General features: G+C 45.6%; 1 protein-coding gene and 1 long non-coding RNA gene across 2 annotated transcripts in view; both read right to left on the bottom strand.

Annotated features, from left to right (window-relative positions):
* Window positions 1-1,403: 1,403 nt before the first annotated feature.
* Window positions 1,404-15,120, bottom strand: LOC115560944 (uncharacterized). Its single transcript, XR_003979863.1, has 3 exons — window positions 15,059-15,120; window positions 13,593-13,651; window positions 1,404-1,746 (listed from the first exon to the last, which is right to left on the bottom strand). It is a non-coding gene; the product is annotated as an uncharacterized LOC115560944 (long non-coding RNA).
* Window positions 15,121-15,820: 700 nt separating this feature from the next.
* LOC115560922 (uncharacterized) overlaps window positions 15,821-27,179 on the bottom strand; it is a 47,717-nt gene continuing 36,358 nt past the window's right edge. The window contains exon 11 of the mRNA XM_030380594.1: window positions 15,821-15,871. Coding sequence (XP_030236454.1) covers window positions 15,836-15,871 — 36 coding nt within the window. The 3' untranslated portion in view covers window positions 15,821-15,835. The remainder of the gene's footprint in view (window positions 15,872-27,179) is intronic.

Genomic DNA, 27,179 nt, shown 5'->3' with positions numbered 1-27,179 from the left:
AGCCAGGCCAGGGCCACCCCCAGCCGGCACACCTCCACCCGGCCCGCCTTCACCTCCAGTTGCACCGTCGTCGTGGAAAAGTTGTCGCCGTCGCGCATCGATTGCGGTCGATCATAACACTATATACATATTTATATATATTATATGCATATATTGTCTCCTAGTTGTGTGAATAATATAATCTATGATATATATTTGTCTATAAAGTGTCTCCTAGCCGTAGCAGGAACCCATCTTCCTCCGGACTCGGGCTCCGAGCCGAGGGCTCCAGCTGGCCCTCAGAGACTGGGACTTCCTGTACATTCTCCTTTGACCTAGAGATCCCTCCCGTCCTCTCTAATTGAAAAAGTGTTAAGATAGCTTGCATTTGCATTGCAACTGTAGACACGAAGTCAGATACGAAGGGCAATCGTCTTCTTTGTTGTGTAGATTCCTTTAACTGTCTTGCAGCCATGTCCAGTTCACCCATAGTGTATTGCATTTTAATTTGGTCTCTTCTCTGGCTAATCCTAAACTCCCCATGAAGGTCACACCCCCTAACCTTTGTTTCCTTTGTATTAAACCCACGATTTGAAAGTTCCCGATAAGAATCATGTACACCGTCTCGTTGAATATATGCTTGGTAACTTTGCTGCCTGGATCTTCCAATGATCAAGCTCAGAAATTCAATCAAATATTTAGCTGTCCGAAGCGTCCTAAAAATTAATTATTCTTCATCACACAGACAACAATATTAACAATAATGAAAAGTGAATCAAAAGTTCGAAAGCGTCTTTAATCACCAAAACTTAAAGCAGTAATTTCAACGAATACAGGATAGAGGTGTCAATCAAAGCGTCCCGTTGCCCCATGTCAAGGCACTCCATGGCCCTTGTGCTTGAGCATGTGCACACGCAAATTACTTGGGTCGCTGTAGCTGGCGTTGCACTGCAGACACACAAAGAGTTTCTCCCTGGTGGGAGTCCTCATGTGGGTCTACATGTTGGTGCTCTGTCCAAAGCTCTTCTTGCATTGATCCCACCTGTAGGGCTTCACGCTGGTGTGAGCCCTCATGTGGGTCTTCAGGTCGCAGCTCCGACTTAAGCACTACACGCATTGGTCAGACTTTTAGGGCTTCTCCCACGATGAGTCATCATGTGGATCTTCAGCTTTCAGCTTTCACCGAAGCACTATGTGCATTGGTCACACCTGTAGGGCTTCTCAACGGTGTGAGTCCTCATGTGGCTCTTCAGGTGTGTGCTCAGACTGAAGCGTTTCACGCATTGGTCGCACCCGTACGGCTTCTCCCCGGTGTGAGTCCTCATGTGGCGCTTCAGGTTGGTGCTACGTCCGAAGCGCTTCATGCATCGCTCGCACCCGTACGGCTTCTCGTCGGTGTGGGTACACATGTGGACGATCATTTGGGCATTGTTGGGAAAAACCCTGCCACAGAAGACACAGGGACGGCCCTTGTGGATGCCCCGAGGACCAGTCAGCTCCTCAAGGTGGACGAGCCGCTCGTTACATTCCAGGCTCTTGGCCACGCTGTGGTCCGCACACAGCGAGCTCAAGGCCTCCAGTTCTGACGCGGCGGAGAGGGTGTCATGGTCCTCCACCACCAGTAGGCCCTCCCCTTGTCCGTGGGCCCTCAGATTCCGCAGCTCCCCGTCATGACTTGATATGTGGGAGTTGCCAGGGGCGTCCACACGCAGACTCTCCGAGGTGGTGCCGCGCTGCGTGCTATGGTCTCATAGGCATCGCAGTCTTCTGCAGAGGGAGAAAAAGAAGACAGAAAGTAATGTTTTTGATACCTTATTTGCACAAAAGGAGGCACTAGGGCTGTGCAATTAATCCGATTTTGATCGTGATTTCGATTTTAGGGTCAGACGATCTCCAAACTAATATAATCGAAATAAAACCTCGAGTATATTTATTTTATTCATTAAATGTTTTATAGAAACAGCTGTATACATATTTGTACATTATTTATGATTTGAACATTATCTATTTTAACATTTTGTGTAATTTCCTCAGTTAGTTTTTCTTTTGGAGAGAAATGCTTGAATTATCATGATTCCACAACCCGGTATCACGCGATTGCGTGCTCATGCGCATGAACGTTAAAGGCCCACTATGCAACTTCGGGAATTTCTTCGCTGTTTTCTTGGTTTTGGAACGCACATTTCTCTACACAGCGCCCCCTACAGCTTTGTAGTAGATATTTTACAACACTGTCGTAACAACTCGTTGACGACCCTTCCCCATGCACTTCTACGCGAGCCATGTGCATTTGTTTTCAAAGAAGCCGGCGAATGCGTGGAGCCATGTCCGAAGTAGATGTTCATAAAGTGTAGGCAAGGTTATACATAAAAGGGTGTATTTGTATTGCAATAAACATAAATCCATCCTTTTTTATAGTTGACGGGGAGAATTTATATCCTAGATTATAATTGTTTTATCTTAGGTTGAACAGAACAATCAGTGTAAGAGGTTTGGCCAACATAATAATCTAAATAAACAAGAACCTGGATTCGGGGATTCAGTCTGTATCTGGGGGACGAGACAGACGAACAGCAAAACACCCATGGAAACAAAGGTGTTTATATGGTTGCAACCAAGCAAGCTAGAAACATACAGGGCTCACAACAAAACGGTCGAGAAAACAATTTTTACAGGGCTCACAACAAAATGGTTGAGCAAACACATTTGTACAGAGACTATCAACATCAAGAATACCACGAAGACAAAGGCCACCCAAGGGTACTTTCAATTTCAAAAGCAACACGGCCGAGTCGGCGTATGATTTGCAGTCTTCTTTTTCTTTCAGTTTACGCTATTTCTGAAAAGCTTGCCCAACATTTACTCGTGTCTGGCCTCTCTGCCGGTCAGTCTCCCTTTTCTCTTCTTCTGTTCCTCCGACATTGGGCTTCTCTGTCTCTCGGCTGATCTATGATGAATATAACAATCCCTTAGTGACTTGTGTTTATATCGAGCCGGTTCCGTGTTTGGGGGTCTGTGGCGTAAAGCAATTCGTTACTTCGCGAGACCCGAGACTCCCGCAAGAGTGGGCGGCGGGTCGCCGGCAGAAACATATTCCTTTTCTCCGCCAAGATGCGCAAGGGTGAGTCGAAACAACGAACAATCGAACAAAAATGTATAATAGAACCATCGCAATGACTCTTAGCCTGTTATATTAAGGTAAATCAAGCCAAAAAAGTTGCATAGTTCCCCTTTCACTCGTGTCTGATCTCTTTTCTGGTCCATTCTTCTTTTGTTCCGTCGACGGTCGCCTCTTGGGTCCCTTATCAGTCGATTGATCCATGATGAATGCAACAATTGCCTCGCAACTGGCTGTTTATATCTAGCCGGTGCCATGTTTGGGTGTGTGTCTGTGCCGTAAAGCATTTGCGAAACTACAATCTGACTACATTTTCGAGGATACTTCCGCTGCGTCACATCCGGATTGTGTCGGTCCGAACAGAGCAAGTTGCATATGCGCTTTTTCACTGGAGAGGCGACATGGGTAAATGACACACCCACCAATCGACCAAGAAATGGATGCAGAACCATCAGCATAACTCTCAACCTGCATACTTAATGTAATTTTAGCTAAAAAAGTTGCATAGTGGGCCTTTAATCTATTGAAGCGTGTTCCAGAGTACGATAGTCCGACTTTTTGCGTGCTACACAGAACGAAATGTAAACCAATGCTTTCTGAATGGGAGTGTTGTCAGACAATGAACGTGCTCCACAAAACGCTACGAGAGAGAGAGAAAGAGAGAGAGAGGGAGGGACAGAGAGAGAGAGGAGAGAGAGAGAGAGAGAGAGAGAGAGAGAGAGAGAGAGAGAGAGAGAGAGAGAGAGAGAGAGAGAGAGAGAGAGAGAGAGAGAGAGAGAGAGAGAGAGAGAGAGAGAGAGAGAGAGAGAGAGAGAGAGAGAGAGAGAGAGAGAGAGAGAGAGAGAGAGAGAGAGGCTTCAGAAAGGGTGTGCGCAGATAGTACAGTGCACCCTAGTTATGTTTATGCCAAAACCACAAATGCTATATATATATATTGCCTAATTATATATATTGCCTATATCTATGTATAGGCTATATACATAATTAGGCTATAATTATATTATTTAGCGTGTAATGAGACAATCTATAGCCAAATTGTCGAAGATGCCCGAGAATCTCCGGGGATATCAGCATGGGAAATCGGCGAATCAGACCCATGAACCTATAAAGAAAGACGTCATCTCAAGCGGGAGAGAACGTTTGCGGTGCTGGTTTGTGTCACGTAAGTACAGTGCCGTGTTCCAATACCCGTACTGTCCGTACTTACTAGCCAAAATTTGAGTACGCACTACGTTCCAAATCAGATCCGGCGAAAAGAAGTATACTTCAAGGACCCGGATGCCGTACTCAAAACGGGCTAATCGTGAAGTGTGGATCGAAGGACACTTCCCGTACTCAACGGCAGCCATCTTAGCTACGTAGCGAAAGAGGCGGAGCCAGGCTGAGCCAAAGCCGGCGCATTTCCCACATTAATATAGTCATTTTGTAGTTTTTATAGCTTTTTATAGCTGCTAGGCGTAAAGTGTTCACCGTTCAAAGCGGGATGTTTATTGCGGGGGAGGAGCCACGGCGGCAAACGTGATCGTAATTTCCGGTTAGTGCACCACGGAGTACTCGATTTGGAACAGCACTCACATCTGAAAAATGAACGTAGTACGGATAGTGCGGATAGTATACTTCCTTTAAGTATACTCATGGAAGTACGGGTATGGTCTCACGAAAATACGTGACACTGTCACGTTATTTAATCTATTGAAACGTGATCAGGGACAAGTAGGCCTATTTTCTAAATTTTGTATCTCATTTGGAAGTAGGCTATTAGTCGTGTCAATAAGCATGACTTCCAAACTAAGGTTCTGTCCGGGAGCGTTCTCCCTAATGTCCCTTATCCGTACAGATCATTCATTGTTGAAAATTGTCTGTGATAACTAACAAATGACAGCTTTTGGCCACCCGTTTCTACTTAAAATTGTCTGTGATAACCAACAATACGACAGCTTTTGGCCACCCGTTTCTACTTTCACCTTTGATACTGAGAAATTGTGACAATACACGGATATATTAAATGCAGGTGCGCTGCTCTGTAGGCAAACCGCGAAGGAAAAAAGGGTAGCTGCTTCATCTGTTCTTTTTAGAATTGTATGTCTTCATGTTTATTTTATCTAGCCATCTACTCTCTTGTTTTTGGCTATGTGAATGAACGTCCGCGTCGATGCCTCGATCGCAAGTCCAGTGTCGCGAGCGGACGTTGCCATGACATCTAGAAATCATATCGTATTTAATGGGTTGTAGTCAGTGTAACATAATTCACCTACAGTATTTTGTTATGTGTTGTTCTTTCAATTGTGTTGGGCATGTCGTTTACTATCTTGGTGGTTCAGGGATCGCTGTCCCTTTTAAGGATTACGAGCGTCTCATGACGTCAGAGCCCATGCGGGATTTGTTTACCTTCAGCACGTTTTGATTTCCTGTTTCTCTCTTACTAAATAAACGAGTCACACAACTGTGTGCTCAACGTGCGAAATTGTATCTCTGACTTATGGCAATTTCCACAGGGTTATCATTAATATTGATGTGTAGGGGTTGTTTATAACTCGTGAATAATATTGTTTAGACCACGGTCTGGGGGGAATACTCTGATTCTGATTGGCTGCAGTGCGTGCATTAACTCCTGATGTAGCCCTACAGACACCTGCTAAGTAGTTCCAGTCGGTGTTTAGATTCTCTGCCCGAGCCCGAGCCGGACGCGGGCCGGGTCGGGCCGATATTTCCCACCACTATACTCGGGTCGGGCCTTTGATCAAGCGTTTTTATTTTTATTTTACCATTGGTTTATTGGCCTAATCTGAGGAGAAATCTATGCCATAAACAGAAATATTATAGGCCTTTATTACACGGGTCTTCTCAATGCCGTGGAACGCTCCGTTCATGGGTAGTAGTCCGGTGACTTGTCTATCCCAGCGTCTTCCGTTGCTAAGCGACGTCACCGTCTTTGCGGACAAATTATTTCTCTGCTGATCAACACTACGAATGGCCAAAAGACTTGTATCCCCCCCCCCTTAAATAAATACTATGGCAGAATTATTATTAATATTATTATTATTATTATTATTATTATTCTCATTCAACTTGAACATGTGTTTTTACAGTAGAGTGGTGGAGGGATGACGTATGTTGGCCAACCCGGAAGTGAGCGTCGCCCTGGATTCCCTCGACAAAAAGCCAACGGGTTTTGCCATTGGATTTTGGATTATTGCTGAAACATTTGCATCTTTGAAGCACCTCCTCAAAAACTGAAAATAAATAAATAGATAAAAATAACCGTGCTCCAAAGAACGAAATGTAAACCAATGCATTCTGAATGGGAGTGTTTCTCAGATTTTTCCATGCTACACAGAACGAAATGTAAACCCATGCAAATAAAGACTTCATGGTCATAATAATTTAAATATCATTAATATCCTGAGTGTGTAGGGTGGTATTCAATTTCTTTCAACGGGGCTGCATCCAGTCACTTCGTGGTTTTTAGAGCCATGTAAGGATTAGAGGGGGCGGTCGATAGCAACCACCATAGCAACCGTTATGGTTGCTATGGTGGTTGCTATCGACCGCCCCCTCTAATCCTTACATGACTCTAAAAACCACGCGGAAAAGGAGCTGCCGTCCATTGTGTTGTTTTTGTCGTAAACTAGGGTCCGATGGTTAGAAAATAGGCAGATATTCCAAGGTATCCTTAAAAGGCAGCTTGGATGTTTTTATTTTCTGCAGTTTAGACTTCTACTATAACCTATTTTGGAAAGCAAAACACCAAGCTCATTGATTTAACGAGGCAGGGTCATTTGAAACAATTTATTAAATAGATATTTGTGAGATGTACTTCTCCTGAGTTTGCTTCCTATTTATGCTGAGTATACACCCCTACTGTCCACAAGCATCCCTCCCCCCTCTCCATATGGATTTGGAGAACTGTTGCCACGTCCCAGTGGTGGAGGTATCATATATATGAAAGAGGGCATTCAATTATACTATAATGATCAATTAGGAGGCCGAAGCCCTAAAGGAAATGATGCAATAGGTGACTGAGGGTCAACATTTGAGAACCCCTTTTATCAAAGGGGGTCTCAAAGGACTCATACGCTTCAACCTGTGGCTCCAGCCCTACAGGAAATGACTCAGCAAATGCTCCATCTTGTTGCACCTGCACCCAGCGGCTCGCTTGCAAGATTTTGGCCTGAAGTTCTTCCCAGACCTACACTCAGCCATCCAACATGCATATCTGAGAATCAGGCCTCTCTTTAATAATGACAAAAAGTTATGAGAGAAATACACATGAACTTTTGTTATCTCATAAGCGGCGTGGTGCCGGCTCCTTTTGACCTTTTGACCCTAGACTTCTGGGGGAATAGCTGAATCAATTCATTAGTCAATCAGAAGTATGTAAATATGTTCCCAGTAGCGTAAGAGGGAGAACAAGGTGTCCTTCAACATCTACGCTTCCAGGCGATTGCAACGGTGCCACATATGAGCATATTCGAACATGTTTAATGGTAGTAATTAGCTGTCGAAATTGGAGGCCTTAATCAATAATGAGCAGCTATTGACTTGCTTCCCGATAGAAATTTGTGACAAATGACATGTTAAAATATTCAAATATGATCATGTGTTGCACTGTTGCAATCGCCTCGAAACGTAGATGTCAAAGCTACCCTTGTTTGCTCCGTTACGCCACCGGGAAGATATTTTCATACTTCTAATGGATTGATTCATATTTTAAGGTTCTCGGAGTGAGACTTTAAGCGGCTGCAGCAGAAGTGTTGAGACGAAAGATGATATCAAGACATTTATAGAATATTCCCATTCACATTATGATTCTTCGTCATAACATCCGACCAAACATCCTTCACATTCACCAAGCGAAGATTATGAAAGTCCAGGTCCCACCTTCCTGCACTCGGGGTCCGACTGGGCCAAGTTTCAGGCAGGAAGGGCCTCCCCTTCCTGCCCTCGGTGTTCGACCGGGCCAAGTTTCGGTGCGGGGGTCCCAGTTAGGCCCTAGAATAAGGTATTCAAATTTCAGGGCGGTAGGACCTTCCTATCTGAAAAACTATTTTTCCACCACATTCTGAACCATTAGGTCTTGCAGGCAACACTTCTGAGGGGCTTTGTCCAAATGACAGTCCATTTGGGACAACTTTTTTTCTCTAAGGGCTAGAACTATCCCTGGCTATCTCGAAAAGGCCGGAAAAGGGGCGTGACCTCCAACAGTACAGTAAATGTAGATAAGACAGAGGTTAGTTTCTAGTCCCCATTTTTTGTGGGATGGAGGTGTACATTTGTGGCTTAAGGTGTGTAGACACAGCTGGCCTGTGGCCACGTTTTTGAAGTCTGGGGTAAAAAGGTCAAAAGGAGCCGGGACCACGCCGCTTAAGTTCATGTGTATTTCTCTCATAACTTTTTGTCCTTATTAAAGAGAGGCCTGATTCTCAGATATGCATGTTGGATGGCTAGGGTGTAGGTCTGGGAAGAACTTCCGGCCAAAATCTTGCAAGCGAGCCGCTGGGTGCAGGTGCAACGAGATGGAGCACTTGCTGAGTCATTTCCTGTAGGGCTGGAGCCACAAGTTGAAGCGTATGCATCATTTGAGACCCCCTTTGATAAAAGGAGGTCTCAAATGTTGACCCTCAGTCATCTATTGCATCACTTCCTTTAGGGCTTCGGCCTCCTATTGATCATTATAGTATAATTGAATGCCCTCTTTCATATATATGATACCTCCACCACTGGGACGTGGCAACAATTCTCCAAATCCATATGGGGAGGGGGGGGGGGGATGCTTGTGGACAGTAGGGGTGTATAATCGACATAAATAGGAAGCAAACTCAGGAGAAGTAATGACATCTCACAAATATTTACTTAATCAATTGTTTCAAATAACCCTGCCTCGTTAAATCAATGAGCTTGGTGTTTTGCTTTCCAAAATAGGTTATTGTAGAAGTCTAAACTGCAGAAAATAAAAACATCCAAGCTGCCTTTTAAGGATACCTTGGAATATCTGCCTTTTCTCTAACCATCGGACCCTAGTTCACGACAAAAACAACACAATGGACGGCAGCTCCTTTGCCGCGTGGTTTTTAGAGCCATGTAAGGATTAGAGGGGGCGGTCGATAGCAACCACCATAGCAACCATAACGGTCAAGGGACTGGATGCAGCCCCGTTGAAAGAAATTGAATACCACTCTACACACTCAGGATATTAATGATATTTAAATGATTATGACCATGAAGTCTTTATTTGCATGGGTTTACATTTCGTTCTGTGTAGCATGGAAAAATCTGAGAAACACTCCCATTCAGAATGCATTGGTTTACATTTCGTTCTTTGGAGCACGGTTATTTTTATCTATTTATTTATTTTCAGTTTTTGAGGAGGTGCTTCAAAGATGCAAATGTTTCAGCAATAATCCAAAATCCAATGGCAAAACCCGTTGGCTTTTTGTCGAGGGAATCCAGGGCGACGCTCACTTCCGGGTTGGCCAACATACGTCATCCCTCCACCGCTCTACTGTAAAAACACATGTTCAAGTTGAATGAGAATAATAATAATAATAATAATTCTGCCATATTATTTATTTAAGGGGGGGGGGGGGGTACAAGTCTTTTGGCCATTCGTAGTGTTGATCAGCAGAGAAATAATTTGTCCGCAAAGACGGTGACGTCGCTTAGCAACGGAAGACGCTGGGATAGACAAGTCACCGGACTACTACCCATGAACGGAGCGTTCCACGGCATTGAGAAGACCCGTGTGATAAAGGCCTATAATATTTCTGTTCATGGCATAGATTTCTCCTCAGATTAGGCCAATAAACCAATGGTAAAATAAAAATAAAAACGCTCGATCAAAGGCCCGGCCCGAGTATAGTGGTGGGAAATATCGGCCCGACCCGGCCCGCGTCGGGCTAGGGCTCGGGCAGAGAATCTAAACACTGACTGGAACTACTTAGCAGGTGTCTGTAGGGCTATATCAGGAGTTAATGCACGCACTGCAGCCAATCAGAATCAGAGTATTCCCCCCGACCGTGGTCTAAACAATATTATTCACGAGTTATAAACAACCCCTACACATTAATATTAATGATAACCCTGTGGAAATTGCCATAAGTGAGAGATACAATTTCGCACGTTGAGCACAAAGTTGTGTGACTCGTTTATTTAGTAAGAGAGAAACAGGAAATCAAAACGTGCTGAAGGTAAACAAATCCCGCATGGGCTCTGACGTCATGAGACGCTCGTAATCCTTAAAAGGGACAGCGATCCCTGAACCACCAAGATAGTAAACGACATGCCCAACACAATTGAAAGAACAACACATAACAAAATACTGTAGGTGAATTATGTTACACTCACTACAACCCATTAAATACGGTATGATTTCTAGATGTCATGGCAACGTCCGCTCGCGACACTGGACTTGCGATCGAGGCATCGACGCGGACGTTCATTCACATAGCCAAAAACAAGAGAGTAGATGGCTAGATAAAATAAACATCAAGACATACAATTCTAAAAAGAACAGATGAAGCAGCTACCATTTTTTCCTTCGCGGTTTGCCTACAGAGCAGCGCGCCTGCATTTAATATATCCGTGTATTGTCACAATTTCTCAGTATCAAAGGTGAAAGTAGAAACGGGTGGCTTAAAGCTGTCATATTGTTCGTTATCACAGACAATTTTAAGTAGAAACGGGTGGCCAAAAGCTGTCATTTGTTAGTTATCACAGACAATTTTCAACAATGAATGATCTGTACGGATAAGGGACATTAGGGAGAACGCTCCCGGACAGAACCTTAGTTTGGAAGTCATGCTTAGTGACACGACTAATAGCCTACTTCCAATTGAGATACAAAATTTAGAAAATAGGCCTACGTGTCCCTGATCACGTTTCAATAGATTAAATAACGTGACAGTGTCACGTATTTTCGTGAGACCATACTCGTACTTCCATGAGTATACTTAAAGGAAGTATACTATCCGCACTGTCTACTACGTTAATTTTTCAGATGTGAGTGCTGTTCCAAATCGAGTACTCCGTGGTGCACTAACCGGAAATTACGATCACGTTTGCCGCTGTGGCTCCTCCCCCGCAATAAACATCCCGCTTTGAACGGTGAACTCTTTACGCCTAGCAGCTATAAAAACTATAAAAACTACAAAATGACTATATTAATGTGGGAAATGCGCCGACTTTGGCTCAGCCTGGCTCCGCCTCTTTCGCTACGTAGCTAAGATGGCTGCCGTTGAGTACGGAGAGTGTCCTTCGATCCACACTTCACGATTAGCCCGTTTTGAGTACGGCATCCGGGTCCTTGAAGTATACTTCTTTTCGCCGGATCTGATTTGGAACGTACTGCGTACTCAAATTTTGGCTAGTAAGTCCGGACAGTACGGGTATTGGAACACGGCACTGTACTTACTTGACACAAACCAGCACCGCAAACGTTCTCTCCCGCTTGAGATGACGTCTTTCTTTATAGGTTCATGGGTCTGATTCGCCGATTTCCCATGCTGATATCTCCGGAGATTCTCGGGCATCTTCGACAATTTGGCTATAGATTGTCTCATTACACGCTAAATAATATAATTATAGCCTAATTATATATATATATAGCCTATACATATATATAGGCAATATATATAATTAGGCAGTAGGCCTATATATATATATACATATAGCATTTGTGGTTTTGACATAAACATAACTAGGGTGCACTGTACTATCTGCGCACACCCTTTCTGAAGCCTCTCTCTCTCTCTCTCTCTCTCTCTCTCTCTCTCTCTCTCTCTCTCTCTCTCTCTCTCTCTCTCTCTCTCTCTCTCTCTCTCTCTCTCTCTCTCTCTCTCTCTCTCTCTCTCTCTCTCTCTCTCTCTCTCTCTCTCTCTCTCTCTCTCTCTCTCTCTCTCTCTCTCTCTCTCTCTCTCTCTCTCTGTCCCTCCCTCTCTCTCTTTCTCTCTCTCGTAGCGTTTTGTGGAGCACGTTCATTGTCTGACAACACTCCCATTCAGAAAGCATTGGTTTACATTTCGTTCTGTGTAGCACGCAAAAAGTCGGACTATCGTACTCTGGAACACGCTTCAATAGATTAACGCGCATGAGCACGCAATCGCGTGATACCGGGTTGGATTCCAATATCGACAAAAATAATCGTGATTATGATTTTTTTCTATAATCTAGCAGCCCTAGGAGGCATTGTGTATTTGTACACGTGAAAGAAACTCTTTAAATGTATGAGTATGTTACATTGACAGAGGGTTTACATGTGAGCAACACTTTATTTGAAGGTATCTATATAAAAGTGACATGTCACTATAATAACTATGACATGACCCTGTCATAAACATATCATACATGTATGACACATTTATAACTTCTGTCATTTCTCATTAAGTGTCATTTGGTTTTTATTACGACAAGTTGACATTGTTTTGGTTGTGATTATGACATGTTGACATAAATCAAAGTGACAATAGCAGAAGTTGTCTTGGTCATGACAAGTTGACATTCTATTTGTTTGGGATGTCTTTATAATGACAACTTGACATTAACCAGGATGGCATTTCCTAGGGGTGTCTTCACAAAAACAGACATAACTTCACATCTTATGAAATGTTGACATAATGATTAGTATAATTAGATGTGCAAGGTTACAGACCAATTCTAGTCAGAGAGATGTGCGGCAGGATATTTCTGGTTGTCATGAAACCATTTTGACAGTGTCATGAATATATTCTCAGACCTCAAGTAAAGTGGTACAATTTTGATTTGTCATTAAGCTATCATGAGGATAGACTGGCTGTCATGACACCATTATGACAGTAACAAATCAATTATTTGACCTCAAGTAAAGTGGTACCATTTTTATTCCTTTAGATCTCATGAAGGGTTACACACCAAATTAGTTTCCTAACAATGTTATGAACATAAACCTTTGACCCAAACTACGGGGGGCCAAAGGTCCAACCATGTCCAACCATTTTGGACATGTAAGGTGTCATTAAATGTCATTATATCGTCACAAGCTGTTCAAAACTTTGTCAAGACAATGGGCCTTAATATTTGTTACAGCTGAATGTTTTGTCATTGCAGTTGTAAAATCATGGCTAATCTCATCAAACACTCACACTCAGGGGTTGCACAATAAGTCAGCTTAATGCTTCAATAACAATAAAATAAAAAAAAGTGTTTTGAACAAAACACAAATAAATGCCAAATGACTAAACTAACTGAAACAACTTACATCCTTTTAAGTCAACTTGTAAACAATTGGGAGGAGCTCATTGGCCTTTTTTTTGGTAGAAATGGCAGCTGCCATGGCTGGGGTGATTGCTCCACGGCACCTCTCTGAGAAGGTGGCCAGTGTTTCCTTCTCGTCTACCCCCGCTTCGATCACTTTCGCGTAGTCCTCTGGGAACACTATAGCCAATTCGGCAATTGGCGCCGTCCTGGCTATTGTGTTCCGGTCCACATGCTCCATGTCGAATGCCCTCTTCATGGAGCCTACCTTTGCGTAGTGCCTGAGGACCTTCATATACCGGCCAATTACTCCCTCACTGGTAGTCACTGTGAAGAGAAAATAGCAAAAATCGAATTAGAGCTTTAATTGAATTCCTATATATCTGTGAGACAATCAATTAAAGGGACACGCCACCTTTTAGGGAAATTAGCTTGTATGTCATCTAACCTTAGGTTAGATAAGATGGTGCAAGCATCCTCTTCGTTGTGTAAGCAACAACCTCAAGTCTGCCACGGAAATTGTTAGCCTAACTTTGCATAACGACTGGAAGAGAAAGTTCCGGATAGCCTTTAGCTTATGCTATTCGGATACACTGTCTTCCACTGTATTAGGCTAACGGTGGGGTATGTCAGATAGGGTTGTTGAATATACACAGAAGAAAAGGGTTTGTGACAACTTATTACTCAGGGGTCGATGGCAAACGGATCAATTTAATAAAAAGTTTGAGTGTTAATATCAAGCAATGAAGATGTATTAGATATCTCATTTAAAGCCGGCCATAGGCTGTTTTGAAAATGTCAACCTCAAACTGTATAGGTAAATTGCATGGCATGCAAACCCAGAGCTCAAGATTTATGTGTGCACACTGTATAGTCCGTTCTCGGTTGCAACCTGACTGCTCACACTATAAGAGTGAAATAAACACGTTGGGCTCCCAGACCCGAAAGGGGAGAGATGCTCACCGAGGAAAAATGTACCACTCCATTGCTCAGAAACATAAAGAAGAAGACTGGCTTGTATGGACGCACACATGGCAAAGAAGAGGTGAACAATACGGTCTGACCATATTACATCGAGAACTGATGCAAGAAAGCAAAGCTACATCTCAGATAGCTGATACTTATTATTTCCACCAAAATAATTGTCTGAATCCCTAATGCTGTATGTCTATTGCCTTACAACATCCTTGCTAGTAGTCATGGTTACTGTATAAAGTGCAATCATAAAACTAGAGTGCACAGTAAGGTGTAAAATGTCTTGAAGTTGTGGACGGATATGATTGGTCAGTTTTGGTATCGCGTAGACACAATGAGGGAAAACCTACTGATCTGAGGTGATTTGGCTTTTACTGTAGCTCTGCTTCAACTGTGCATTACAGGTTTGATATTCATCCGACCAGAGGACCGGTTGGGGTAAGTAAATGGAAAATGGAAATAGAAAAAGGACTTAAATTGGCTGTCGCGCTCGCGTTTGTGGTATATGCTTGTCTCCAACAAGAGTGCCACCATTATCCCTGTCCTTAAAGGGCCGAGTATACTTCTGAGGACACAGACACGGTCATACGGTCTCCGATAGCTCCATTTCAAAGCATACTTCTGCGGCATCCGTATGGACACAAATTCTGGCTGCAGCAAGGAAAGGCTGTACAGACCAAAATACCATAGGCAGGCTAGGGGAACTCATATTACTGTTAGAAAACCTCATAAAGTGAAATTTTGCACCTATGTACTTACTCCTTGAACGGCTGCAAGCCTCGGTTTCCTTGGATTTTTTGGCCTTCTTTTTTTTCTTCTTCGTCTTCTTCTTTTCCTCCCCTTCCTCTGAGCTGGATGGCCCATGCGAAGACGCAGATGGCTCGGGTGATGAAGAAGGGGACAAGATCAGCTGTCCAGTAGACTGGCTGGGACCTGTGAAAATGGGCATGTCAGTAGACAAAGGGACATAGAGACATTAGTAAACAAAACCCCAGAATTTAAAACTGTGTTTGGTAACAAATTTAGACAGAATGACATCTTTAATAGATTGATAATTTGTGAGATTGATGATAATGTCCCATGTGTGGACATATTGAATGTCTTGAACAAATCTATTCTGTTTCATATGTCTTCATACGTATTATGTTATGTCTCTAAAGGTTATCAAGAGAGTTGCTTGTCAGATAAAGAAAAGGGGGAAACAACAACAGATCCCCATGCATTGAGGAGGCACAACCAAGCACATCCTCTATGAGTAATTTTTTTTTGTTTTTTTTAATGAATGAATATAAACTATACTATATACTCTATACTCCTTCTTTTTTCATTTCCTTTAACATCTCACATTGCATGAATAACATTACAGATAATGGTATTGTATTGTACCTGGTTTCTCGCTGACTGCTGCCTCATCCTCAGCTCCTCTCAGTCTACTGAGTAGGAAGTCCCTTTTCAGCTCCTTGTTTGCTTCCTCATAGATTTTAAGACGTTCCTCCAAATGTTCTATTTTTTGCTTGGCCATTCTGTTCTCCTCTTTTAGTCTGGAAAGAACCACTGCTCCTGTTGGTGACCCTGCACAATTTGGGGGTAAACAAATGGACAACAACAACATGCTTAATAGAGTGGCACGTCTCTTTGGGGGTCATAAGTCATGCCTACATGGAATTGCTTGCCCATCTCAACCAAATAGTGGGGTGTTCAATTATGGACATTGTTCTCCAGTTGCCACAAGAAGACACTCAAATGGATTGAGATACAGGCAATTAGATTGACAAGATTTGCATTACTGCAGACAGAGACAAAGTCCAATAAGCTTGTCTAGCATGACATTGATTTTAGTGTATCCAAATATAACTTATGTAGTTACAACGTGTTAAAGTCAGAATGCAATGGCCTACTGGCTATTTCTTGTTGTTATGGTATGGTTTCCGTTTTTTAGAGGCGGGTAATATGTGATATTACCGTACAAGTGTGTGTCTGTATGTCGGAGGTGTGGGGGGGTATGTGTATTATTGTCTGTTGTGTTGTTTTATTATGTACAACATTGGATGTTTTACTGTGTGTGTTCTAGTAGTTTGGTTGGTTACCATATTCAAATAGCCACATCATAATATTTTGATGAGGCTAATATTTTGCATATAGTGCTCTGTTTACCTCATGAACTAGGCCTACTCCATCTATTGCAAATGTAGCCCATGTGTGAATTGACTCCCAATCCGTGCCGTTGATAGCTTTCTTTACTTTGTAGGCTTAAGTAACAGAGCCTACTACTTTCCAACTGTACTAGTTCTACCTCATCAGCCAACACTAATTACAATTTTTTTAACTATAGTTATACTGCTATACACTGTTCTTATGTCTCCTGCCATTCAGTAGCCGCATTTACATGGACATTTCTGATCTGAATAGATTTCTAATCCGAATAGATCTGTTCCTGTCATGTGATCCGAATGTACTATATACATGGCAGGGATTAAAATTAACGACGTCCCGTCGTCCCGGGGATGTAATTAATTGTCATCGGGAGGATCAATATTCTCTCTCGGGTCGACCTCGGGACGAAGAGAATTTTGTGGGCACTGACTTCAAGTTTTCAACATTTTCTGCGAACCCGAATGGGTTTGCGGTCGGTGGAAAAGACTTTTGTGAAATGTAAATGGAAAAAGGACTTAAATTGGCTGTCGCGCTCGCGTTTGTGTTGTTCAGTGAGACGCAGAGACTGTTTGCAACGATGGTTTGGTTATGGCCTTTGTACACTGCCAAGCCGGTTCGGTCGCAGCTTGGCACGCCCAGCGATTTCCCCGTCTTATCTCAAATTTCCTGTGTAAAACAGAGGGGTTAAAATCCCCCGTTCGTAACGGCGCAGGCTTTCTTGTTTCACTGGAGAAGTCGGAGCTGCGCAAGGAGCCTAGACTAGAGAAGCGTGGATGAGCTGTAATGTCATCCATACCCGCTGCCTAATATCAATATCCACCCACCCGAAGCAATGTTTTTTTCAACAATTGATACCCGCATTGCACCCGCCCGATTATCGGGTGACCACACGTCCCGATTTTGAGTTGCGTGTTCCGCATCCCGACAAAAGCCTGTCGGCACGCTAAAATATCCAACCACCCTGTTGTCAGCGATTACATAGATACGTGGTCTTATTGTAGCCCCATCATTAACTAAAAGCCACATAGCATTAGCATTAACTAAAGAATCCAGCATATTTCAACAATGTGTGCGAGGGCATACGCAGCAAGGATGATCGCACAGTGTAATGCTTATGGAAAACCAGCGGATGAGCGCAGGGCGGAGATGTTTGCGCATTTCAGACGCAGGAAGATTATAGAAAAATATATGTCAAATTTGTCAGTTTTCCGTTTTCCTAGTCAATATATTAACCAAACCCCCAACCCGTGGATTATCCATGGTCTCCGCGGGTATGACCGCCAACCGCGCTTCTCCAGTCTAGACCTCTTTAAAATAATTTGCATACTGCAAATTATTTTCAGTCACAGAACTGCGTTCTGTGACTGAGGGACCTATTTTAACAGTCTGAAACGCAAGTGAGAAGCGCCAAGTGCAAGTAGCTTTGTGGGCGGTTCTATGGCGATGTCGCTTTTTTACCGGCGAAAAAATTACTCTTGCGCCCGGCGCAAATCTAAAAAGGGTTGGTCTGAAGTAGCCTAATTACCCGTAGGTGTGGTTTGGGCGTAATGTGCAATAAACCAATGAGAGTGCCAGCTCCCATCCCCTTTAAGAGCCATGAGCGCATTTGAATCTGACAAGTTGATATTTTGACAGCGCGTCTGCAGTCTCCGATGAGACAGATGCACATGAATTTCAAAAGGTTTTCTTCCACAACTTCAGAATTGCTGAGTCCTCAAATAAGTTTCGGCAATCAAAACTTAACACACATATGATATGCGGTAACTGTGGTTCTATTTAATGATATACGCAATACATTATAAACATTGTTTCTTATCAGTATTGTATGCATTATCGCTATCGACTTGTGATCCTAATATGTGTCCCCCCGTTAATATACATTGCCATCAACTGTATTATGCATTACGTGTTTAATATGCATGTGTTTAAACAGATGGAAGCACACACGCGCGCCCGCATTCATTCATTCTTTTACACATACACACACAATGTTTTCTCACGATCTAATACTCATCAATCCTAAAAGTTATGGGCATGTACACGATGTCTGTGTCAATAAAATATGTGTTTGCTGTACGGTGTTTGCAGATGCATTGATTTAAAAGTACAACTTATTACCGCTGTATCAGCTGTTAATCCAGAAATAATTTACCAAGAATGTGTGGCTAGGTAGGTGAGAGAAGCAAAGTGAATGCGCAAGGTGCACAAGCAACATTATGCATGCGCCCTTAAAATAGCATCTGAATAACGCGCCACCGACTTCAAACCAGGTATTTCCTGGTTTGTAGCGCAAGTGGTTTCTGAAACTGCAAGATAGCACCAGGGAACGTTTGCGCCAGAACACGCCTCCTCCTTTCGCCAAACCGCCGCTTGGGGAGCAAGATCATTCCCTAATTTACCGACGCGTGGCGCAGGAGGGAAAAAGAACGCTCTGCGCCAGTTGCAAACTTGCAACGACTCATGCGCCAGTGATTAAGTCAATTGCGCCGGATGCAAGATAGGGCCCTGAGGGTGTTGGTTGTCATCTTGAAGCTAAACAAATCTTGTCTGGAAATAACTATATTATTTTATCAACATAATGTATTGTGTTTTTATTATTTTATCAGTAAGTAACAACTCAAAATGAAAAAAAGATTCTTGGGAAAACTCAGGACGATTTGGGCAGGTCAGTTCAACATTTTAGGATGAGTCTGCAAAAATATATTGCCAGAGGAGATAACTGTACGAAAAGCAATTCTGTTGGCAATAAGGGTTGCCATGGTTCTGTACAAGTTGGGCAGCAGCGCCAAATATAGACCGATCGCGAATCAGTTTGGGGTGCATAAAAGCACCGTTAAAAAGTTTGTTTATATGTTCTGCAAAGATATGGCGCAAGGACCTATAAAAGACCTCATAAGGGTACCAACGGAGGAGGAGGTCCGCTCGCATCCAGATTCAAGGCCAGCTACCACTTGCCGAATGTGACGGGCATCATTGATGGCACACACATCCCTATGTTGCCCCTTTCAGATGGGTACAAAAACTTTGTCAATTGCAAAGGCTAGCCGTCCTATGTGCTCCAGGCAGCTGTCGACCACCAATTTTGGAAAGCATTCTTTTGCGCTTTTCTCACTATATTTTCTGTCTATAGTATAAAGGCTGATTCAAAGTGCTATGCAAGTTATTTAACGGCTGTGATTATCTTGGGCACTCAAACTACGGCCTCATAACATGACCGAATCACAACCGCGCTGATATTCAGTACATATAACAGCACTCCCTCTCGCGTTTGATATTGCTTTCATTAAAACAGCTCTACAACAGTAATAAGCAACAACTGATTCTGATTTGTTTGTTTATTTAATGATTTATTTGGCTCTTCCAAATAGAAGTTTGTTGCAATCTAAGCTAAATAAAGACTGTAAATAACAACGGTTATTAGGACATTTGTAAAGCGGAGTGATACATGTATAGTTAAAAGTCCAAGTACTGTTATACTCTATATCCGCACTCATGGAATGCCTCTTGTCAAATCAAATTACTTGGTCGGGAACTAATTGTTTTGTATAATTAAAAATATAAAAAAGAACCACAAGCGGTGTTTAACGGGGTCCGAGCAAAATGAAAAGTCAAGAACACACTAATGGAAGATATATAAATGACATATAATTATGAAGGAAAGATGTTGATGTCCCCCTTAATGCCATACTGTACCTCTGCTTTCAGGTGACTGGGCTGCAGAGCAATGGCCAAATACCATGTTCAGCTTGTTCATAATTGTCTAATCGGGATTCAAACTCTCAAACTAAGGATCACAGCACAAGGCATTTCCCCATTGAGCCACTGACAAACCTGAAATGTAGCCTTATTCACATGGTGAAAATGTCTATTGATAAGCACACAACATCCAGAAAACTCCAAGCAAACATTTCTCAAATGAATTAAGCGCTATCTTAAAAGCAAATACCTGATAAATCTTTGAAATTCTGGGGAAATTAAACATTGGTTTTCAAGAATACTAACGGAAGAAATATTAATATGACTTAGTTCATTATGAAGGAAAAATGGTTAACGAAGAAGTTCCCCTTAATGTCATACTGTGTCTTGGCACTCAGATTCTTGGAAACGAATGAGCCGGAATGTTGATTGCCTGATGAATTTCAGGTGCTGTTCAATGTTGTGTTTCTTAAATGAGTTGCAATGACAGAATGTCATGTTCAGCTTGTTCATAATGCTCTAAACGGGATTCGAACACTCAACCTAAGGATCACCAGTGAGCCACTGACATTCCTGAAATGCATGAAGCCTCATTCCCATTGTGAAAATGTCTATTGATAAGCACACAAGATCAAGGCAACTCCAAGCACACATTTCACAAGAGGGCTTTCTTAAAAGAGTACAGATCTGAAATTTTGCCCTGTTAATGGTATCCACCTAATGATAGCCATATGGTAGTACAATAACAAAATGGTCACATAGGCAAAATGGTTTGAGACTGTGGATGTTTGGCTTTCTATAAAATTGTGGATAAAGTAAAAGTTTTTAGAGCAGAAGACCAGGGTGAAAAAGATGCATCTGATTTCAGAGGTTAATATGACGAAATAATTTTGAGTCCAGGTCAATCTGGTAAGGAGAAATAAGGCTAGTTCATATTATTATTTTTAAATAGCGCCACCTTTGGGTGCAGTACCACAATTTCGGTTTATGGGTAGTGGGGACTTAGCCTGGTCCTACCAGACCATCGTTCTTCATTTAATTTGTACAGAAGGTCTGGAACTGCCCAATTGACAAACATTCACTCACTTGGAGGCGGGTGTCTGTTGAAGTTTTAAAATGATTGGATCTGCCCAGTGCCACTCTGGAACTGCCATAACCAATCGCATAGCGTTTGGTCGTGACGTATGTCATGCGACGGGACTGGCTCCTTCACCACTAACGGAGCCAGCTGGAAAATCAAACTTTTCCCAAACCTGGTGGGGAGAAGCGCCACAACATCAGGGCCACCAACAAAACTCAGCAAAGCTTGTTCTTGCTCCGGCTTTAATTGATCGATATTCGGCAGCGATCCCACAACAGACCGAAGAGCTTCTCTCGTATCCTTCTCCATTGTCTTCCTGGTCTTCCTCTGACTACAACTGAAACTGGCGCGCAACCTCGACATCATCGTTCTCAGCCACTCCCTCTATTCGCTGATTGGACCGCCAAAAATCTGGCTTCCAAGGAACCCATGCATATGAAGCAGACCCAGACCTAGTACTGAAGTGAAATGAAAATTGAGTGGAAGTAGGTAGGTGGGCGGTGCCAGGCTAGTAGGGACTATTGGTATCCACCTAATAATTGTTGTATGTTTTTTTATACAATAACAAAATGGGCACATAAGAAAAATAGGCTAACTGCTCCAACTTTATTCCTCAAATGGAAATAAATTAAACAAATTCTGTTTGATGATTTTTGTGAGGGCTGGTCTAAAGATTTTATGTGGTGATTTTGGTGAATTTTGATTATTTTTGTAGCCTGTGAATCTTTTTATCATGTTTGGCTTTAATATGACCCGGGGTTTAATAGATGCATCTGATTCTAGAGATTAATATTATGAAAGAATTTTGGGTCCAGGCCAATCTGGTGAGGAGAAATAAGCCTAATTCATGATTTTTTACAATAGCGCCACCTTTGGGTGCAGTACCACAAATGTGGGTTTATGGTTACGGGGGGAGGGGGGGGGGGGGGGGGGGGGGGGGGGGGGGGGCACGACGGCATTTCACGATACAGAAACAATAGGGGACCAAGCAGCTTTGCTGCTCGGAACCCTAATAAAAAAAATCTTGTTTCCAGCTTCTGGAACATCAGCTGCAAGATGCCCGGTAGCGCGATGCCAGTGTTCTCCGTAACTCGGATATCTTCCATAAAGCACATCTACTGCCTAAGGTGAGACCACTAGCAGGGCTGTATTCAAAAGGTGAATTAAGCTCTTAATGTGATCTTCTCTGTTCTTATGAAACATCCCCCACATTGTCTGGGTTTACTTTGGCATGTTAACAATCGTCTTCCCTTGACATAAACACAAAGGCTTAGTAGGCTATGTAGTCCATGAGCCACAGACCCCAAAAGGGGCCAAAGCAACCCCAGGGCCCTATCTTGCATCCGGCGCAAGTGACTTAGTCACTGGCGCATGTGTCGTTGCTAGTTTACAACTGGCGCAGAGCGTTCTTTTCCCACCAGCGCCACTCGCCGGTAAATTAGGGATTGATCATGCGCCCCAAGGGGCGGTTCGGCCGAAGGAGGAGGCGTGTTCTGGCGCAAACGGTATTTTGCCGTTTCTGAATACCATTGCGCTACTGACCAGGAAATACCTGGTTTAAAGTCAGTGGCGCGTTGTTCAGATGCTATTTTAAGGGCGCATGCATACATGCGCATGCGATGCATACGGATTGCTTGTGCACCTCGCGCATACACTTAGGATTGATGAGTATTTCATCGTGAAAAACATTGTTCTATTTCATCCTTACTGACCGCCAGAGGCGGTGCTTAAAGCACTGGATCTCCACCTCGCGCATGCGCATTTCGAGTACCTAATACCAACATAGTCACCTGTGACCCCCACGTGACACCGGGAAGGCTATATCTTCCGGTGTCATTAGAGGATCTGTTCCTTACATCTTCTCGCTGCGCAGGTACCGTATTGAACCTTTGTTTGAGAAAGGAAGGAAGCTGTTACAACTGGCTACGTGCAGCCTCGTGACCAAGGTCGGAGCTGCGGATAACCCGTCCTCCAGAGGCTGTGGCTAGTTCATACAGATACTTAGTGAAAGTTACTATAAGAAGAGTGGCCGGCGTTTGTTTGGGAGGGCAGTGTGCTCGCTCCCGCTCCCAGCACTCGTTCGCCTCTTGCTCTGTTATTGTTTGTTGTGTTAGCCGTTAGCTTTGCTCTGTTCTAACCATCAATTAATTTTTCCCTTACAACTTACCGGTGAAGGCAGTGCTCTCGCTCCCGCTCCCAGTAACGTTTTTGTTTGGTTTCTCCCTTGTTTAGCAGCAGCGCTTACGCTCAAGCTAATTAATATCGGTCGATTTAGTTTTCTGGTGAAGGCAGTGTTCTCGCTCCCGCTCCCGTTAACACCGCATTTGGCCCTTGTTTGATAATTAGTAGCAGCGATCATTCTCAGGCTAATTAGTTTCGGTTTTTCATTTTTTCTGGCGAGGGAAGTGCTCTCGCTTCTGCTCCCAGTACGCTACCGGTGGCCGCCTCTATAATGGCTCACCTATGTGTCGCCTGTGCGGCTCCTCTTGAGCCTGAGGACGGCCACGACAGTTGCCCTCCTTTCCTCGGTCTCGAGCATCTGAGGGAGAGCCTCACGGACAGCGCCTGCATGAACTGCAGCCTCCTGCCTTGGGTGCTCAGAGTGGCTAGGCTAGCAGAGCTGGAGAATCGGGCAGCAGCCAACGACCCCTCTTCTGTAATGAGCCTCCCTCCCAATCAGCCCGGTCGTTCGGGACGGCAGCGGCATGATGGGGCTGCGGCTATGGGTGCCCCCCCCAAAAAGAAGGCAAGGGGCGGGCTTGCTGCTAGGGTGGACGGATTGGCGTCCGACATGGAGCAAATCCGGTCCCTCCTCCTGGCCCTACAGCCTGGGACTGGTCAGGGGCTGGCGGGGCTACAACCCGGCCCTCCCTCCTCCCATTTTGAAAGCGATGTCCTCTCTCTGGCGGCTTCGGCTAACCTCTTTTCTGAGGCTATGACCGAGGGCGATGCCTCCCACACGTTGGATGAGGCCTCCTGCTCCTCGGCACAAGGCTCCCTGCAGGGGGCAGCAGACACCTCCATGGCGGCCGTCCTGCGGACCGCTCTGGCTCGCCTGCAGCTTGACGCGGCGCAGACGGAGTCAGCCCAGGCCAGCGCCTTCTTCAGGCGCAACCCTGTCCCGGCCACATTCTCTGTCCCTCCTTCAGAGGAGTATCTGAAGGAGCTCCATGCTTGCTGGAGGGACACTAGGGCCCTATCCCACTCGACGTCGGACGCCCGGACCTTGGCTGCCAACACAGGTTGGGCTGGGCCGCATGCCAGCAGTCGAGCCTGCCATCGCCTCCCTGATTCTGGCTCCTGATGAGGCTCTGAGGCCAAATGCCAGGTGCCCTCGGCCACAGTGCAGGGTCACAGACGACCTCCTGTCAAAGGCCTACGACGCAGCGGCGCGCATGGGTCGTATTGGGAACTCCCTTTCCCACCTGCTGCTGGGTCTTTCGACCTCTCTGCAGCAGGCCCAGGCCGAGCCGTCGCTGCAGAGTCTGAGTGACGCCTCATTGCAGGCTTTTGCCCTCATGTCGAGGGAGTTAGGGCGCACTATGTCCACCCTCGTGCAGACTCGCCGCCAGGTGTGGCTTGCGCAGTCGCCCCTGACAGAGACGTGTAGGAGGGTCCTCCGTGCGGTGCCGGTGGAACCAGGGGAGCTCTTTGGGTCAGCTGCCCTGGAAGCACTGGAGGGGGCTGCCCGAGCTAGGCAGACCAGGCAGCAACTGTCAGGCCTAAATAGGAGTGTGTCCGCTCCTAGCAGGCCTGGGGGCCCCTCGGCAGTCCCCCAGCAGCGCTTTCAGCCACCTGGTTATTCCGGTGGCCTACGTAGGTCTCAGCGGGCTGCACAACAGCCAGCGGATGGCTTTCGGGCCCCCGAACGCCTACCTTCCTGGCAGCTCCGTGCCCCACAACCCAACCGACGCCCCCCCAGAGCCTCAGGAGGCCGGGGGGGTAGGCGCTAGGCCCTCGGGGCCGGTCGTCGGGAGTTTTTCCCATCAGCAGCTCAGTTACTGGGCTGCCTGTACTTCAGACCCTTGGGTGGTTTCCACCTTGACCCAAGGGTACGAGTTACAGTTCCGACGCCGGCCCCTAGCCTTCAGCCGGGTCAAAATGACTGTCGTCAACGACCCGGCAGAGGCCTTAGCTCTGGACCAGGAGTTGTCCACCCTCCTGGCCAAAGGGGCAATCGAGCCAGTGGATCCTCTGCTGCACCCCAGAGGATTCTACTCGAGATACTTTCTAATAAAAAAGAAAGATGGCAGATTTCGCCCAATTCTCGACCTGAGAGGACTCAACAGGTTCCTGAAGGTCCTGCCATTCCACATGCTCACCGCATCCGACACGCTGCGGGTGGTCGCAAGGGGAGAATGGTTCACCACGGTGGACCTAAGGGACGCATACTTCCACGACCCAATTGCACCGCGCCATCAGCACTTCCTCCGGTTCGCCTTTCGCGGCCGGCACTTTCAATTCAGGGTACTTCCCTTTGGTCTCTCCCTCTCTCCGAGGGTATTCACCAGGGTGGTGGCGGCAGCTCTCGCACCCCTGCAGAAGCAGGGCATGAAGGTCCTGCCTTATTTGGACGACTGGCACCTTCCCAGTCTCAGGCGGCCCGGGACACGGCTCGGCTGCTCTTGCACGTGGCCCGGCTTGGCCTGACGGTGAACTTTGTGAAGAGTCGCCTGGACCCATCCCAACGGGTCGCATACCTGGGGATGGTCCTAGACTCGGACGCTATGAGGGCCTACCTGTCACCTCAGCGTGTGACCGACATCCTCCTCTGCCTCCCCCGCTTCGGGTATGGCAGGATGGTACCATTCATTCTTTGCCTGCAGCTCTTGGGCAAACTGACAGCTGCCTCAGCTGTGGTGCCCCTCGGCTTGCTGTCTCTGCGCCCTATGCAGATGTGGCTGAACAGCCTCCACTTGGACCCCAAGTGGCACAGGCACCGAAAGGTCAGAGTGTCTCGGCAGTGCCTCTTCTCTCTGTCCCCATGAGGTCGTATATGTCTGTGGGTGTACCCATGGGCACCATTCCATCCCGTCGGGAGCTGCTCACGACAGACGCCTGCCTATCGGGATGGGGCGCGGTTTGGCAGGGCAGGACTGCCCAAGGGCAGTGGCCGGCCCAGAACCACGCTCACATCAATGTGCTCGAGCTCAGGGCGGTACAGCTAGCACTCAATCATTTTCTGCCTCATTTGAGAGGCAAGCATGTGCTGGTTCGATCCGACAACATGCCAGCTGTTGCCCAGATCAACCACCTAGGGGGGACCCGGTCTTCACGGCTACTCCGGGTATCTCGGAACTTGTTGGCCTGGGCATATCCCCGCCTGGCCAGCGTGCGGGCGGTCTTCATACCGGGGCTACGGAACCAGGTCGCAGATTTTCTATCGCGGCAGAAGCCCCCACCGGGGGAGTGGCGGCTTCATCCGGAGGTGGTGGAGACGATGTGGGGTCTCTTTGGCAGGGCGGAGGTGGACCAGCATCAGAGGAATCCGCACATTGCCCCCTCTGGTTCTCCTGGACGGAGGTGACCGGCCCCCTCGGACAGGATGCCTTAGCTCACGACTGGCCACAGAGTCCTCTGTATGCCTTCCCACCGCTGCCCCTGATTCTCCCCACACTTCAGAGGGTGTTTCTGCGGGGCCACAGGCTACTTCTGGTGGCCCCCTACTGGCCAGGGAGACTCTGGTTTCCACTGCTGTGCAGGCTCTGCTGCAGCTCTCCATGGCGCCTCCCCTGCAGGAAGGACCTCCTTTCACAGCTGGGGGGCCAGATTTGGCACCCAGATCCCCGTCGCCTCCAGCTCTGGGCCTAGCCGCTGCAGGGCCCGACTCACTGCTGAATGTTTGCACTGAGACCGTCAGGAACACTATTCTGAATGCCAGGGCACCATCTACCAGAGCACAGTATGCCAACAGATGGAAGTTATTCTCTGCCTGGTGTAGGGGTAAGG

This window comes from Gadus morhua, chromosome 16 (genome assembly GCF_902167405.1).
Source record: "Gadus morhua chromosome 16, gadMor3.0, whole genome shotgun sequence".
Lineage (NCBI taxonomy): Eukaryota > Metazoa > Chordata > Actinopteri > Gadiformes > Gadidae > Gadus > Gadus morhua.
Note: the sequence above shows the minus strand (reverse complement) of the source record. Positions and strands in the feature narration are given on the sequence as shown.